This window comes from Musa acuminata, chromosome BXJ1-11, assembly GCF_036884655.1.
Source record: "Musa acuminata AAA Group cultivar baxijiao chromosome BXJ1-11, Cavendish_Baxijiao_AAA, whole genome shotgun sequence".
In the NCBI taxonomy this organism is placed as follows: domain Eukaryota; kingdom Viridiplantae; phylum Streptophyta; class Magnoliopsida; order Zingiberales; family Musaceae; genus Musa; species Musa acuminata.
Window position 1 is genome coordinate 23061746 of NC_088337.1, and position 17708 is coordinate 23079453.

A 17708-nucleotide genomic window follows, 5' to 3' on the forward strand; every position below is an offset into this window, starting at 1 on the left:
ATTTCCTCTCACATCACATCCCCATCCCCATCCCCATCCCCATCCCCCCACTCAAACATCTGCATGAAACCAATCCCTGATTCACTAAGCTGGTGTCCACATTGCTCTGTCCACCACTCTCTCTCTTCTCTCTCTCTCTCTCTCTCTCTCTCTCTCTCTCTCTCTCTCTGACACACAGATATGCACACTTCATGTTTGTACCTGATACAAATCCTCTGTACCTTAAGATCAGCAACTCTGATCCAGACGAAAGCAACATTTTTATCTTCAGGAGCTGCACTGTGGTAAATTTAGTTGGCATGGGGAGAAGATGAGAGGAAAGGATGTGGCTGAAAACACAACAGGTTTCTTAAGGCAACAGTCGTTGACATGCACCGTCTTTCCTATCGTGTTGTGTGAGCCGCCGAATGCCATTTCCTTGTATATACACATACATAGCATGCATTGACTCTTTCACTGCTATTCAAGAGCATGAGAGGAAAGAATCTGAATGAGAAATAATTAGGGGTTTTTTCTAAGACAGCAGTCGTTTACTTGTATTGGATTTCCTGTCGTGTTTTGTTGGCAACATTGTTAACTGAAGTTCTACTGCATTGCTGTAAAATTCTTCTCTCTCTCTATCTTTCTCTCTCTCTCAGGAAATGGTTTTTAAGGGGATGAGCCACTGAAATGTTATTATTAGTTGGCATGGAGAGGAGGACCCCCTTGTCTTCCTTATTTTTTTCTTGCTTCCATATGCTCTGTTTCATGAAGACTAAATTGCCCACCCAAAAGTGACTCTTCCATGTCTCCACCCACTGACTCCTATTGGCTGGCCACTCTCCTGTCTACATCACCACAAGCAATTCCTAATGGTGTCAGAATCTGAGTCTCAAGTCTTTGGTCAATCTACACTTGGATTTCCTGCTATTTTCCTTATCATTTCTAGTTTTCTTTTATTATAAATGGACAGCTTCCTGGCTTTTTGTGCCACTCCTCCTCCTCCTCTCCCTGCGCTTCCTCCTATTGCTCTCTCACATCAGTAATCCTACTTCTTCTTCTTCTTCTTCTTCTTCTTCTTCTTCTTCTTCTTCTTCTTCTTCAATCCTCTGCTGTTGGAACAGCTTGATTCTGGCCTTCTGTTGCCCCTTGTCTCAAGGGGGGATTCATGAAGAGGCTAGTAAGTATGTTTTTTTTCCTTGTCTTTTCTCATTGTTTTCTAAGATAAATGATTCATTTTTCTTGGTGATCAGCACTCCACTGTGTTGGGTTGATGTCATATTGGTAGCTTTGTGATTTATCTCCTTGTTTTTGTTGGAGTTGTAATTTTCATCCGTCTTTCGCCATGCCAAATTCTAGCGTTTCTACCATGAGTTTCTCTATTGAAGTGGCTATATGAACTGTGATTCTAAGCTCAACCAATGGCAGTAGTTATGCAATCAGTCCTTGCTTTGTGTGAAATGGTCCATTCGGATCACAAATGTTTTGAGGTCTTCTGCAGCAAATATTGCAAAGATCTCTTCTTTCATCCTTCTGAGAGCTTCGACTCCTTTTGCATCCTTCTCTGTTTCTTTGATTGCTGATGGAAAGTGACCAGCACAATGGCTTGCCCTTTTTGTTATGAATCATCACCGCCATCCATTCTTGCTGGTCTTTACATTGATGTCGAATTGCTGCCAATTCCAGAAAGCACACATGCTATTTCAGGTGCTGACCATTGTGCATTTGTTGCTGCCTGTCTTCCAGAGGCAATTGTGATACTAATTTTAGCTGTCGCGGACGCCATTGAAGCCAGTGGAAGCAGTGATGGCTACTGCAACTACAAGCACATCTCGACGTCAAGGCCACACAGTGTGACCATCACGGAGTTTGGAGCGGTCGGAGATGGAGTTACTCTGAACACAGTGGCCTTTCAGAATGCAGTGTTCTATTTGAGGTCATTTGCCGACAAAGGAGGTGCTCAGCTCTATGTGCCTCAGGGGAGATGGCTCACTGGAAGCTTCAATCTCACCAGTCATCTCACGCTCTTCCTGGAGCAAGATGCCATTATAATCGGCAGTCAGGTCTGAATTATAATGAATAGACATCAATTTATTCTGTCTGCTATTTCTTCTTAATTCTAGTCAAATTTAGCTATAATAAGTATTCTGATTCTACCAAATAAATGTTCTCTAAATATGTTTGGCAATTATAGCACACTACCGTAGTTGAAGTAAATGATAGAGGCATCTTCAGTGCCAGATCTGAACTCGAAATAGTGGAATTGGACTTGCTTCGATTGGTACTGCTGCCTTAATCTTCAGATTAATATGATGTATATATTTCTGTTGGCCTCGGTGCTTGTGGATCGAAATTTGGTAGCGGTTACCAAGTTACCGGAGCATAATTAACTCTTCATGATTTCGTTTTGGTTTTAATTCACTTGAATCATTCGTATTTCTTATATAAATACTTTGCATTCTGGAATGAGGGAAATATAGTCAAAATGTTGTCTTCTATGCCCTGGAGATATCGATGTGCTGCAATTAAGATAAAGGAATTTGAGAAATAAGATGTTAGAGGGATTTGACGTCACAGCCTTTATATCCACAGACTAGAATTTTCGAAATGGTCACTTAATCTTTTTTCTTTTTCGCTTTCAGGATTCATCACAATGGCCTATTGTTGAGTCCTTACCCTCTTATGGTCAAGGATTAGATCTACCCGGTGCAAGGCATCGCAGCTTGATAAATGGATATAACTTGACTGATGTAGTGATAACAGGCATGGCTTCTTTGATGTGTCACACACAGAAATTTCATGTTTATGGCTGCTAGTCCTATTTCTGAGTGTAAAATACTTGATTTAATCTTCGCGACAGGTGATAATGGCACCATCGATGGACAAGGTCTTATTTGGTGGGAGTGGTTTTCCTCGCAATCTCTGAACTATAGCCGTCCTCACCTTCTCGAACTAGTGAATTGTAATGATATCGTGGTTTCAAATTTGACTTTCTTGAATTCCCCTGCCTGGAGCATTCATCCTGTCTACTGCAGGTATATTATGGATCCTGTTTCCTTGGTTCTTTCAAGCAAAGTTTGCGACTTGTTTTTGTTCTTTGGAATTGGAATTGGAATTTTTCTCACAAAAGAGTCATGTTCATGTGATGCAGAAATGTTGAGATTCAGAACATAACAATTCATGCTTCGTCCGATTCTCCATATACAAATGGCATAGTACCAGGTAATAATGCAAGTACCTATTACTATTATTATTATTATCAGCTTTGTTTCTTATGTTTTCATACTCCTCTCTGCGAATGTTATGTGTTAACAAATCTTAGCTAAACTTTCATTTAGTTGTCAAACCCATTTTTCCTCTCTCGGAAAGCAATTCCACATTTAATGTTTTTCCTGATTTTAAACCTTGTAAATTAGTTTATTATGTGTATTCAAAAGAGTAAATTTGATGCTGTACTACACAGTTTGGATCGATAGGAGTTGATCCTCATTTCCTTGATATAAATTCCTAAATGATCCTCAGTCTCATTCGCAAGAACTCCTAAAAGCGACAAAACTCAATACTTTTCTTAACATCATTGAGAAAAAAGTTTTCGTGTTCATTGTTCACAAAATTTTCACTCAGCCAAAAGTGATCACAAGTACATTGTTAAATCATTGATGACAGACCAATCTTCTTGTTCTGAATATTTAAGCCTATTTAGCTGATGGAATAGCAGATTAATCTTTATCAATCCTATTTGGGCTCTTCAGATTCTTGCTCCAATTTATGCATTGAAGACTGCAGCATTGATGTTGGACATGATGCGATTGCCCTTAAAAGTGGTTGGGACAACTATGGCATCTCGTATGGCATGCCTTCGACATATATCCATATCAGCAAAGTCCATCTGCAGACACCCCTCGGTTCTGCTCTCGCTTTTGGCAGTGAGATGTCAGGTGGAATCTCATTCATATACGTCGAGCATCTCCATATCGACAATTCGTTAACCGGCATAAATTTCAAGACCACAAGAGGGCGAGGTGGCTTCATCGAAGACATAGTTGTATCAAATGTCGAGATGGAGAACGTGCATGAGGCATTTCGGTTCACCGGTCACTGTGGTGGTCATCCAAATGATGAGTATGATCCAGATGCTCTCCCGAAGATTAAGCAGGTCACACTCAAGAACATTGTTGGAACCAACATATCCACCGCCGGATTCTTCTCAGGAATTGAAAATGATCCCTTCACCGCTATCTGTCTTTCAAATATCGCACTGTCCATTACATCAGATCCTTCTAATTCTTGGTCATGTTCTAATGTCTCTGGATATTCTGAATCAGTCTTCCCTGATCCATGCTCTGATCTCAACTCGAATTCTTCGTTCTCTTGCTTCTCCCTCGACTTCACTGCTGCCGCAGAAGCCTGATAAGCACTTCTTTCCTGTGATTATGTTCATTTCAGCCTATATGTACAATTGAGAGGCTTGAGCTGATTCTTTCCAATAAATCCCAACAAGAGCTTTTTCTTCTACCATTTGATACACTGCTTCTTCCTTCATCAACCTCATCAGCTGTCTTGGTCTGAAATGAAAAGAAGGTTGGCATCAGAGATGGCAATGTGCATTCCTGTACAGCTACATTTGTTCATTCAATCTGTAAGAAAAGTTTTTGGTAGTGGTTGGAATCCACAGGTTTGCTTCATACCATTGCATTTGCTGTTACTCTTTCTAGATAAATGGTTTTATGTTGTTGGAGTATTCTTCTATCATATGCCACATGGTTTAATGTGATTGATATAAGAGGTGGTTGGATGCTTGACATGAAATGGCACACACATGCCACTTAAATGCCTGCCACTGTTTCCTGAGTTGTGCTTCATGCTTGTGTTGTCAATGTCTTGACCTGCCATGAGCTCATCTTAGGCTGTATGTTGTGCAAGTTTCCAGCATCCACAGTTTTGATTGGCAAACTGGTGGACCAGCAACACTTGATTGACACATCAGCAACTCCTACCTCTTTCACTAATGGACAACACAGGTGTTGACAGGTTGTGCTACCATCATCTTGTTGCTGATGAAGTTGGACTAGTAGGAGTTAATTACAAACACAAGCTTCCAAATGATGTGGCATATCATAGGAAGACAAGGAAGAAGGTTCACTTAGCTAAAGAACAACTGGTACATGTATGAATTATTGGATGGGTGATGATAGCCTATGATTCATTTTTGGCTTGGAAAGAGTAACTCCTTAGAAAAGCCCTTGTGAAACACCTCTCATTGACAATATGGACATCTTTTGTCTCAATATCATATCAATAACATCACCAGGACAATTTTTCAGCTCATCATTCTAACTCAATTCTCTCAAGTGAGGGAAACTTCAATGGCCAGAGAATAGTTCTCCCAGAGTTCTAACTGTGGTGTATGATTAAATCGTCTTGTCGATCGGAACAGTTCTCAGACAAAGGAATCTATTCAGCGCTAAGAAAAACCACACCACAATTAACTTTTTCATGTTGAATTAGCATGCTAAGCTCGAAAAGATCAGAACAAAGGTGAACATCAAAACTCAAGATGGATTGATCCAGTCCTGATCATAAGCAAAAAACTTGACATTGTCAAGTTGGTTCACATCAGCACTTTTACAAAGTCAATAATCTCCGTTGCAGTTTATCAGTACACGAGGATGCAGAAGTTCAGAGAATGATCAACAACTACAGGGATAAAAAAAAAGGAAAAAGGAAAAAGAAACAAGAGGAGAAGACAAAACCTCATGACCTACAAACAACCTATACACGGTTGAATGGCTGCACGGTTGAGCACCATCGGCAGAGTATTATCTAAAACATTCTCCTATTACAGGAATACACAACGATCATATCAGTACTCTATGGTTCCATTTCGTATCGCCAGTTGCCTAGATATTGTTCGAAGCAATGGATTAAGTTTGTATTTCCTGAAGACTCCTGCCATCAGCCAGCTCTTTTCTCTAATATTGCTGCAAAATTAGGTTCAGTGAAAACAAGAGTTAGATTAATAGGCAAAACATAAGCAATGGCAAGCAGGAAATCATCAATCAGGCAAAACATGAAACTGACATCTACAGGGCTTTCTCATTACATATCCCAGGCATCTTCCGTGTGCACGAGGGCTTTATGAGATTTGAGGTTCTTATTCTGAGAAAGACACCAGAAAGGGTAACAGAGGATTTACCCTCTCATTGGCCATGATCCTGACATCTAAGATCAGGCAATTTAAAGCTTTGAGATTGCTAACAAAATATCAGATACAATATTGCATGAATTAGGATAATCCCATCACTTGAAGCTGCAAATTACCAGTTACAATATCGAATATAACAAGAAGAAAAATGATAGTTACTAGATAAGTTGGTTTACTAATTCAGAAGTTCGAAATATGCACACTGGAAGGAGATTATGCAAAATTTAAGAGGGGGAAAGCATCGAGTGGCAGAATGTATAACTAAATGAAAAATCACAACACATTTAAAGATATAAATTAGGAGCAGAGATCACTTCTAGTTCAATCTAACTTCAACTCAAGGAAAAGAACAAATAGGCATCATGTGTCTCCCTTTCATTCTTGGAGTGCTAAGCATATCCCATATACACTTTTGGTGTCATGAAATATCTCAATCTTAATTGAAAATGTCTTGTGTCCTAAAATGTGTCCTGACCCAGGAACCAACACTTACAGCTGGGGATGCAGGGAACACCTGTTAGGCTGGGGTGCATGGCAAACCATACAACCGCTGGTGAGTGTAGATACATCATAGGTGGATGGGACAAAACCTTCAAGCAGGACCATGCAACCTCCTAAATTTTGTGGTTGCCAATGTTTCAGGTTGCACTTTCAATCAACCAATTATGGAACAGAATAAGAGAAAACATGATTCAAAATCTTACTTGGGTGTATGACTGCTCGTCATATATTGCAACACCACATGTCCCAGATGTGGAAACCCAATTGTGAAAGCTAGCATCATAGTGATTCACTTGGTAATCTATAGTACTTTCCTGCAAGCTTTTTTCTGCCTCAGGCTTGAATGTTCTTTCACATAGCAAATTCCAACCGTAAGAGTTGTAGGGATACTGTCCTCCCAGTAGTCACCTCAAACATGTATTCTGACTATATTCATGCAAGCACTCCTCTTGTATTTGGTCATTGGCCCCTGTCTGTTCACCTGTGCTGAAGTATGCATGATAAGTTTTAAGAGATGTGCCCATGGAGCATCCAATGTCTCTAAAAAATAAGACGTCAACTTTCCATGAGTTTGGACAACTCTAGATTGTACTTGAATTAATTGAAACTGGAAGGTCCTGGTGATGATTCACATGTAGTTGGAGGTTGGACATGATCTTGGAGTATTTTGATCTTGAATGGTGGTTTAACAAATCATATCCTTATTCAGAGAAATCTTTCAAAGTGTCAATAATAACTATCCAAAAACTACAACTTGCTTAAAATTGATATCCCAAATGAAGTACATTAGAAAGTTGAAAAGCATCACATAAGTTGCAGTTGAAATTAGTGGATACTTAACACTGCTAAACGTTCAAGTACCAAGTCTAAAAGGGAAAAAAATAGATATAGGTAAAATGAACATTCAACATCCAGTTAAACTGATAAAAAAGAATTAGCTACCATTTTTATGGATAAATGGATTAGTTCAGTTGCTGATGGCCCTACAAGTTCATGAAAATCATTGCAATGTGACCATACGTTCCTAGACTAGGATTGGAGATATAAAAAGCAAAGATAGCACAAAACTACAAATGACTGTATCCTAGAAATAGCAACAGATACTTAATAAATGAAGAATGATAGGAAGAAGACTATGATTGGACAAATAAGAAATGACACAGATAGCAAATAACTAAAGACTCGCTGTATCTTAAAAATAACAAAAGCTACTTAGTAAATGAAGAATGATAGGTTGCAGCATATGATTGGGCAAACAAGAAGCAGCACAGATAAGACAAAATTACGACTGTATTCGAAAAATAGCAATAGCTACTTACTAAATGAAGAATGATAGGAAGCAATTATATTGCCATCTCACCTCCAAGGTAGCAGATTAGCATCTTGTGGAAGCATCAATTGCTGATCATCATTGATATGAAGCCATGAAACGGGTGAGACTCCTTGCTCACAGCCTAATCCTGTGGATAGATGGATGCCATTCTGGAACAACAAAAGTGACAGAACTATATCAGCTTAGTTCCCTTTATAAATATGCATATGTCATTTCCCTTGCATAGAGCAACAAACACTTGAAAGGGTGGACACGACTAAAAAGACATTTTACCTGGCCACTGTAATCTACAGAAATAAGTTGCTTTCCAAAGTTCTCCTCTCAAGACAAATAAAACAAAGAATTTTCAAAAGTAAAACTTTTATAAAACATGAAAGTAAGAGTGAATATTGTATGATCCATATCCATGTTGTCCATTACAAGGAAAGTCATAAGGCAATGGCGTTGTGCATGAACATAGTGGCATATCACTAAAAAAATGGGGTGACCAGTTTCCAGATTGAGCTTGCAAGTTGTTGAGCTAGTAGAAGAGTGCATGGGTCATGAACACTCCCTTTGAGCCAATCTTATGGGTTGACACAAGCAAGACTAAGGTTATCATATGAACTTTGAGAATAGGCATTGCATTGAGTTAAGCCTAAAACGAAGCTTGTTATAAGGATTCTTGTTGTGGTGGACATTATTGGTACTAGTGGAGGAGATTGTTGTACTCCGATTTATAATGGTGTTTGATGAGAAAGTTGCAAACTTGAAAGTCAGACATCATGATGCCTAAGCTAATGTATAAGCCCAATGAGGATGTCAAAGATTTAAGATTTGACAAGAAGAGATTGTTAATACTCGTTCTACATCAGAAGAATAAAAAGATGATAGACTTGTAGTGTGGATTTAGCTACCTATTATTTAGTCATTTTGGCTTAAACGTTTGGTTCACGTGTTAAAGCTCATCCTTGCATGCTTAATTGGTGAAGGCTCTCTGAGTCACACAACATTAATCAATTTTGTGATTAATTTGCTCATCCTTGCATGTTGTTGGATAGAAGCTGTTTGAGTAACATAATACCTGATCAATTTTGTAATAGTTTATGTACCAAAACTACGAGATATATGCTGCCATATTTCTGAACTTCCATATAACATCTAAATAGCTTAAATTTTTAGAGGATGACAACATACTGAATAGAAGTTCTGAAGCATTGTACTTTGTCTTAAAACAACTTATATTCCCATAAACTTCACAAGCCAGTTTATCTAGAGAAGGTATACAAATGAACCATTAGCAAAGTCACCGAACAAGTACCTTTGATTCAGTTTCATGGGGAATGTAAAATAATAATCGGTAATTTTACCTTTCTGTTTGGTTTTAGTTTGCAGTTTAGAAGAACTGTCCAAGCTAACAAACAAAATTTTGATAAATTGAATATTTAGATATAAGAGATGACTTAAATTGCTTTTTCATAAACTTAATACACATTCACTATAGAGAGGGAAAGTAGTCAGAATGGTAAATCTTAACATGCCAAGAACTTTATGAACTGTCATTTGATGGTGTTATCATTACCATATGATCAGGATTGTCAATTGCTATTCAAAATTCATAGGATTAAAAGCGACCAAGCTAAACCCCCAAAGAAGGAATTCTCTGCAATTGTTACTTCAGGTCAACATGATTATGGTATTGCATACAACATTATGGATATACTCAAAAGGCTCTCTAATTCATTGGCAATATCCATATACATTAAAAGAAAACTATTTGTACCAAGAACAACAGAAGCTTCAGTAAAATGGTCCATTTATGATCATAAATTCAGAACCCCAATATGTTTTACCTTATGCACTTGAATTTGGCCAAGAGATTCCTTAAGAGATTGTTCCATTGTGGTAATATGGTTTATGTTATCAATCTTGTCTGGGTCAACCCAATTGCTGGAGGAAAAGTAAAGAAAATTGTTAAATACACAAAATGAGCTAGAATAACTAGTATTTTCAACCTAAAAATTGTTTTCCAGCAGCATTTATGGTTGAACAAGGAATGATTAAAAGGACTCAAATGTGCATCAACTTCAGTTTCGCAAACACAATTGAAGACTAAGTTTACAGACATGTAAAACTGTTGATTAGTATGTAGGACAAATGGCATTTCAATCATTCATATGGAAAAACAAACGTCCTATCAGGAAAAAGGAACTGTAGAAGACTGTCCTGTAGTAGCTATTTCTAAGTTCATTGTGTTCTTGGTGAAGAAGCTGATATAACATTGATCTTAATGAAATTGTTCGATCGTACATCATGAAGAAAGAAATTGTTTGATCTTAAAAATCTTCTCACTTTACAACTTAAGGACTGGAGCAATGATAGAAGACAGTTAGTTATATACTCCTGCTTCTGCCGATGATTCATTTTCTAATACCCAACTTCTAATCTCACCTTTGGCTTTGGATTCTTCTCGGATACAACAGAAAACTCCTAATTCCAGCCATTTGCCGTCAGCTAATGGAATTGTTAAGCTTCGTAAGGGAAAAGTTACATGCACAAGAAGCACAAATATACTTCTGGGGGAGTCTATATATGGTTACATAAAATTATAAATTTCTTTCTCCCTCAAGGGGAGACCAAAACTACTGTTTCTGCCTTACAAGGATAACATAAATTCTGACCAACTACAATCTTTATTACAGAGTACTCTCAAACTATTTTTCAGTGGGTCTTATCTTGGAAACTTCCATTATATGCACTGAATTGGCTTTCTAAATTTAAGGAAAAGACCATAGCAAACAACTTTCAGTTTCTTGACCTATGTTGCTTGTTCTAAATGACAAATCCACATCTGCAGAAATTATTCCTCTTATAGTTTTATGATTCCTTGGAAGTTGAGGTGTCCTGCTACAACACTTTATATGACTTGCAAAACTTAAGTAGCTACAGGCCATCACTATGAAATCACAGTATATCATATTAAAAAAAAGACAAAAAAAATAGAAAACTAAGGTACAACACCTGAGTCTTTTTTGTACATCTAATAGTTGACCATGCAATGACGACCAGTGATTAGTTATCTCCTGCACACAGGGTTTTAATTAGTAACAGGAATTTCAAATAGTTCAACAATGATATTTACTGAAAATGATGATGTGGTAGGAAATGTCAAATGATAAATACCTCAACTGTTTGGGTGCTGCAAAAAAAACAAAAGAGCATAAGAAATTTGGAACATTTATGTAACATATGCCAAGTATATAAAAACTATCAGTACCTGGAACCAAGGAACACTTGGATATCAACATCGTGGTCCAACTTCTTGAATGTTTTCTTCAGAACCTAGAAAAAAAAGGGGACATAAGTTTTGCAAAGTATGTGATAATGATCCTCGGATGCTTGAATTGAAGTTTCTGTAACAAAGATGGAATGATCATACTCAATATATTGATCACCGCAGAATGGCGAACAAACTTACTTCAAGACTCTCCAACTTTCTGTTAAAATTACAAAAAGTTGAAAGGTGACATCAGAGACATATAATTCACAAAGAAACACATTTAAAAGCCAATGAGAATTTGAGCATGCCTTTTTGCCCTTTTCTTGTTGGGATACTTGAGCAAACCTTGCAACAACTTCCTCAGTATTGCTACTAGAGAAAAAGAAGAATGCATTAGAGTAAAAGTGCATAAGAGATGGAGGGGAATTATGGGAGGACACCTTTACTATTTACCAAAAAATCACCCTCGTATAATAGAGGATAGTGCTTCCACATCTATTTCCATATTGTAACTATTATATGTCCTCTACTTGAACTAATCAATTAATATACATGGTCATGCGTAAGAAGACTTCTAGCGGACATTGCCAGTCAAGAGGATCTCATTCCATTGCCTATGAAAGACTATTTACAGAATTAAACAACAAATATAAGGGCAGCTCAATGCACATGGCTCCTGCCAAATACAAGATCTAGAAAGGGTCAATGCATGCAACCTTACTCCCAAACTTTACTTACCTAGCAACCTTACCATGACCCTGAGGTTCAACCTCAACTAAACAACATACATAACCCACTCAAAATGCATCATCACACTTAGAAACATTCAGCAGCAATCAGACAAAAAAAGAAAGAACATGTTTCTCAAAATCTGATATAGCAAAGAGCACTGCCAAATTATTGAAACAACCGCATGGCCATGAAAGATGACCGAGTGGTAATAGTACCTAGTACCTGCGGTCTCCGACGCATATGGTAGGCTTCCCATTAGGCGCGAACATGAGAAGGACCAGGTCGATATCGCACAAAATAGATAGCTCCCTCGCCTTCTTCGTCACCCCGGTTTTCCTCTTCGAATAGGTGACCTGCCGGCTGTTGCTATTCTCCAATCTCTTTATCTTCAGTTTCACTCTCCCCATCGAAACCCTTATAAGTTTCCCGCCTTCCGTTCCCTGTATGTGCTGCTGAAATCGTTCGAAGCTTCGACCTCTGGTCCAACCCGCTTTCCGCGGTCCTCAAATGTTCGACCTTTGGCTCCAAACTCTCCAGACGCAATCAAGAGGAGGCGACAACGCGAGGCGCCGCGCTGCAGACAGAGATCACAGAAGAGAACAACCGGATTCAAAATCAAAATCTCGAAGGCGATTCTGGCGACCCGCAGCAAGTCGCAGGGCAACGATTCGACGGGTTGACGTCCCTTCCCCCTCCCAACAAGCGATCGTTGCGCCTATTAATTCAACTCATCGAATGGCAATCCAGTGCAAGCGAGGGAGCGGAAAACCGGGAATAACTATCTGGAGACGAAAAAGCAGCAGGGAACAGTCCGCCCAACGAACGCGGTGTCCCTTAGAAATCTCTGAGGTCGGGCACCGCACCGAACTGGACCGGACCGGACGGTGTCGATCCCTCCCAGGGCCGGGTCTTTTGCCCAATTCTAATTAGACCGGCCGGCACTTGCTACTCGATATCACTATTCTACATAGGAAAAAAATGAATGTTAAGAAAAAAAAAATATTTTTTGCGTGTTTCATTGCTCGTCTTTTTCATTTAAGAATGATAAGAAAAAGATTAAATTATCTAATTAAATACATGTCACATATATCTTCAAATATATGATTATGCTTAAGCATCGTATATAACAAGTTAATTACATATTATTTTATGTAATTAATTATTTTTAGTATTTCGATCTTTATATTTTTAAAATTATATTATGATCTTTATATTTATAAAAATAAAATATTAAAATCTCTATATATGATTAAAAAATAATTTTATAAGATTAAAAAAATTTTAATTTTTTTTTTATTGAAGTAATGGGTTAAATATTTCACTTTCATAAATATAAGAATTGACTTTCGAAAGAAAAAAAATAGAATACTAAAAATAATTAATTATAATTATCAACTCAAATTAAAATCTTAATAGGAACAGCATGTAGGGCCATGTTCGCTATTCTTAAAACTCAGCAAGGGTAGATGTGTAACAACGTACCATCATCGTACAGAACTCGATCTTTCCACACGATGCAGCACGCACGAAAAGTTCACCATCACGTCGCCTGTGACGGCTAGATTTAAGTATCTTAGATTAGTGATTAGACTAAACAAGTTAAATGGATGAATTATCGTATTACATCATATTATTATTTATTTATTTATGAGATATTTTAGTCAGTATTTTAATTATTTTTGAAAATCTAGTTGATGATGTAGAAGCTTAAAAAATAAAATAAATTATATTATATTCTTGTTGGGGCATTAAAAATATATAATATAATGCACACGGAATGAAAACCAGGATCTAAAAGGGAGAAGAATGAAAAAGACTTGTTTCTTGCTCGTCCTTTGGCTTTTTAAGTCATAAGGAGACAAAGAGAGACACACGAATGTACCGATCCATGCATTATAGTAGAGCTGGTAGTACCGGGCTTAGTTAAAGTAACCCTTGCTCCATATTGATTAACATGGATAAATGAAGTGCATTGACATAAGCAACAGATTGATTGTTTCACCATATTAGTAAATTATTCTTGAAAAACTGCCCTTATTATTCATAATGAATAACCTAGTATCTCGAGTGATTGTCCGAATGTTACCTTAATTTTGATTGTTCAAAGAAAGGGCATCAGAAAGCTATGCATGCTTACTTTGAAGCAACCAATATGTGGGGCACATTAGCAGCAATCTTTCTACTTGGCAATTTAGCATCGAAACTATAGACCCAAAATATAAAGCCCTTAAGCTAGGACAGAGTCACTTCCAGGTCTCATCTAGAATAGAAGCTTAAGCTGGTTTGATAACACCAAACATTAGTTAGCTGCGTCTATGTCAGTGGACCATCAGTCCCAAAACAAGAGATCAATCCAAGTATAAATTGCTCATGAGAAACTGTAACAGATCAAGTTGTAGCAACAAAAAATCGAGCATCGCATGAGGAACTATAGCTCGAAGGGGAAGATGTAATCCTGTCTTTGTCTTTGTCTGTGTACTATGCGAAACGAATGGAAAACATCAGGATGGCCATGCACTGCATCCCACTAAAATCCAAAATCAAATGACAGGTTGACCCACATCAAAATAGGGTCCTATTTTATGTATTGCGAAAGCCATTTGAAGCCATCACCGTAACCCATCTTGCGCACGATGCTGCACATGAAGACCTCAACGGGGCGGACATTGGGGTCGGTAATTTTAACCTTGCCCTTCCCGGTTATGAAGTGGTGCAGGCCTAGGTGGAAGCACAACTCCTCCTCAGATGCCGCATGTGGGATGTCGATCTTGTTCCCCAGGACGAGGAACGGGACATTTGCCAAGGCATCGTCATTGAGGAGCGCATCCAGTTCCTTCTTGGACTCTGCAAACCTCTCCTTGTCCCATGCGTCCACTAGATATACCACTGCGTCCACCTATTTAGAAAAGCACATTTGTTGTACAGAGGCAAAAATGACTAGAGTAGCAGGTCAACAAAAGAATAAGTCACGAACAAGCTCGCAAGAATGTTTCACGAATAAGTCAGCTAGAGATGGTGACAAAGTTTAACGAACCATCAGGGTGCATCATCGGGTCTACCATTTGAGCATATCTGCAGCATAGCATCGGCAACAAATTGATCGATTCCAGTGTATTATGAAATTGATACATAGTTTGCCTAATTCTTAAGATCTAATTTGCTAAATAGATTAGAAAAAGGAAGGCTCAGGCACAACACTTGATGAATGCAAAGCATATTTATGGATGATACAGTCTCACGGACTTAGTTAGAATTGCCTAAGCCACGAGGCATCATTGCGGTCAAGTCGCGAACTTAGCTTGAATTACCTTAGTCGTGACGCACTCTTGCGCTAACTCCTCGGATTTAACTGAGATTGCCTAAGTCATGAGGTGCTCTTGCGATATATACATTCGCAAAGGTTTAGCCTAGTTGCAACTTCGTACAGGTCCCGAAGGACCTGTAAAACAAAAAGTTGATTAGATTAAAAATGAGCGACGGACAAGTCCCGATGTCTCGCGAAGAGGAAAGTTTACAAACAATTCAGCAATCACCTTGAGTGCAAGAGAGAAAAAAGAGGAATGAGAAAGTAAAAACTTTAGAAGATAGAACGAATAGTTGCAAGTCTACAAACAACAACTCAACGGGTGTCGGGTGCGAAGTTAAGTTCCTGTCAAATTAATATGCGAATTTGTGAAGATTTTTTAGCGTCCGATAATATACCGAAGCCCCATCCAGCCCTATGCTATCTGAGGGGTTCTAGGGTGCTGAGATGATTGATATTTTGGGTGCTATAGCAAGCTATAGAAACCAGCCCACGGCATACGAAAATAGAGCCATTTTAGGGCTTTTTGGCCCGATACGGTGAGCGATCGCACTGTATCTCTGCAACCTGTTCGAACATGTATTTTTACAAGCAAAAACACACAAAACCAAGGCAAAATAGATTGTCATGTCTTTGCACAAGTATACAAAAGTGACGAACGGTTCGTTGGACGAAGTTGTTGCGAGTGCGCGATGACCGTTCGTGACATTCTCCCCCACTTAAATTATCGATGCCCTCGTCAACGCTTGTTGGTAGTTGCTAATAATTGTTTCTTTATATCGTAGGGCATCTTCGGGCTCCTAACTGGCTTCGATTCGGGGAAGCTTTCGCCACTTCACCAAGTATTCGATCTGCTAAGCTCCATTGGATAGCTTTATCGTGCAATCCGCCAGAATGGTTTCAACTCACTTCTCGTAAGAGGCTCTGGTGGGAGGTAGTCGAGTTGGAACACTTCGAGAAGCATCTTACGGATCTGAGTGGTAGACTTTCAAATTGCTGGCATAAAACCCATTGTGAATTTTGAGCCACGCTGATAGCTACAACTTGTAGGAGACGTTGCCCACCCTACTAGTAATTGGGAAGAGTCCTTCATACTTGCGCACCAATCCTTTATATACTTTATTCCTAAAGAATTAGAGTGATGCTGGTTGGAGCTTCACCAACACCAAATCGCCGACTTTAAACTCCTACGGTCGCCTTCCCAAGTCAGCCCACTTCTTCATCTTTTTTGCCGCCTTCTCCAAGTAAGCCCGTGCAATATCCGCATTTCGGTGCCATTCTTTTGTAAAATAATATGCTGATGGACTACTCCCAGTATACCCGATAGCCAAGGTATGAGGAGTCGACGATTGTTGTCTTGTGATGATCTTGAAGGGGCTCTTGTTGGACGTAGAGCTCCATTGTAAGTTGTAAGAGAATTGGGCTATGTCCAACAGCTTCACCCAATCTCATTGGTTGGCACTCATGTAGTGCCAAAGGTATTGCTTAAAGAGCGAGTTTATCCTTTCAGTTTGGCCATCCGTCTAGGGGTGGAGGCTTATGGAGAAGTATAACTTAGACCCCAACAATTTGAATAGCTCGATCCAGAATCATCCCGGGAACCGAGCGTCTTGATCACTGATGATATTATGCAGGACTCCCCAATACTTCATCACATTCTTCATTATCAGCTTGGCTGCTTCCTTTGCTGAACAGTGTAGGGGTGCAACAATGAAAGTTACATACTTTAAAAATCGATCGACCATCATGAGTATCGATCTGAGTCCCCCTACCACCAGCAAGCTTGATATGAAATCCAATGAAATGCTCTCCCACGGCCTTTCTAGCACAGGCAACGGTTCCAAAAGTCCCACCAGCTTCCACTACCGCTGCTCTACCTTGTCTTGTTGGATAGTGAGGCACATTCGAACATATTCTTTCACATCAATCCCCATTTTCGACCAGTAAAAGGCCCTCTCCATGAGAGCCAATGTTCTGTGAATACCTAGATGTCCAGCCCAAAGGGAATCGTGACACTCTCTTAAGAGTTCATGCCTTAAATTTTAGAAACATAAACCCTATTCTCTTTTATGTAAACGAGTCCCTCCTTGACCCAAAATCATCGTGCCTTGCCTTCTTTGATAAGCTGCATCAGGGTTACTGCTTGGGAATCATTGTATAGTCCATCCCTGATCCTAGAAAGGAAGTCAGAGTGCAATTGACTTGCTTAGCTTCTGCCCTCCAATTGTATGGAATTCACTCGCTCCACTTTTCGGCTCAATGCATTGGCCATGACATTTTCTTTTCTGGGCTTGTACTCCATTGTCATATCAAACTCAGCCAGGAAGTCCTGCAATTGTGCTTGCTTTGGGGAGAGTTTCTTTTGAGTTTGAAAATAGCTCAAAGCGATATTGTA

General features: G+C 39.0%; 3 protein-coding genes across 4 annotated transcripts in view; 1 reads left to right on the top strand and 2 right to left on the bottom strand.

Moving 5' to 3' along the window:
- The first annotated feature begins 993 nt into the window (after positions 1-993).
- LOC103971417 (probable polygalacturonase) lies at positions 994-4731 on the top strand. Of its 2 annotated transcripts, XM_065090063.1 has the most exons (7): positions 994-1030; positions 1067-1163; positions 1726-2042; positions 2622-2742; positions 2840-3014; positions 3131-3201; positions 3732-4731. In XM_065090063.1, the coding sequence occupies exons 2-7, from the start codon at positions 1148-1150 to the stop codon at positions 4388-4390; spliced, it is 1359 nt and encodes a 452-aa protein (XP_064946135.1). In that variant the 5' UTR covers positions 994-1030; positions 1067-1147; the 3' UTR covers positions 4391-4731. The 2 variants fall into 2 exon arrangements, with proteins under 2 accessions (XP_064946135.1, XP_009383709.2); XM_009385434.3 differs by having other exon boundaries at positions 1005-1163.
- A 5089-nt stretch (positions 4732-9820) lies between these two features.
- On the bottom strand, positions 9821-11583 carry LOC135596445 (agamous-like MADS-box protein AGL65). The gene is made up of 6 exons (XM_065088492.1): positions 11546-11583; positions 11476-11494; positions 11275-11339; positions 11181-11196; positions 11019-11080; positions 9821-9947 (listed from the first exon to the last, which is right to left on the bottom strand). Exons 1-6 carry the CDS (start codon positions 11581-11583, stop codon positions 9821-9823), a joined length of 327 nt encoding a protein of 108 aa, XP_064944564.1.
- Positions 11584-14351: 2768 nt separating this feature from the next.
- Positions 14352-17708, bottom strand: part of LOC135597298 (GTP-binding protein SAR1A-like) — a 31254-nt gene continuing 27897 nt past the window's right edge. Inside the window, exon 6 of the mRNA XM_065090064.1 lies at positions 14352-14905. Within this exon, the coding sequence (XP_064946136.1) occupies positions 14585-14905 (321 nt within the window). The 3' untranslated portion in view covers positions 14352-14584. The remainder of the gene's footprint in view (positions 14906-17708) is intronic.

Bases quoted from the DNA above. Each gene is read 5' to 3' on its own strand.
- LOC103971417 (XM_065090063.1), top strand. The intron at 2,043-2,621 runs GTCTGAATTATA...TTTCGCTTTCAG, and splicing joins CCATTATAATCGGCAGTCAG to GATTCATCACAATGGCCTAT. The intron at 2,743-2,839 runs GCATGGCTTCTT...TCTTCGCGACAG, and splicing joins GACTGATGTAGTGATAACAG to GTGATAATGGCACCATCGAT.
- LOC135596445 (XM_065088492.1), bottom strand. From the start codon at position 11,583: ATGCTCAAATTCTCATTGGCTTTTAAATGTGTTTCTTT. The intron at 9,948-11,018 runs GTGTTGTACCTT...CTTTTCCTCCAG, and splicing joins GATGTACAAAAAAGACTCAG to CAATTGGGTTGACCCAGACA.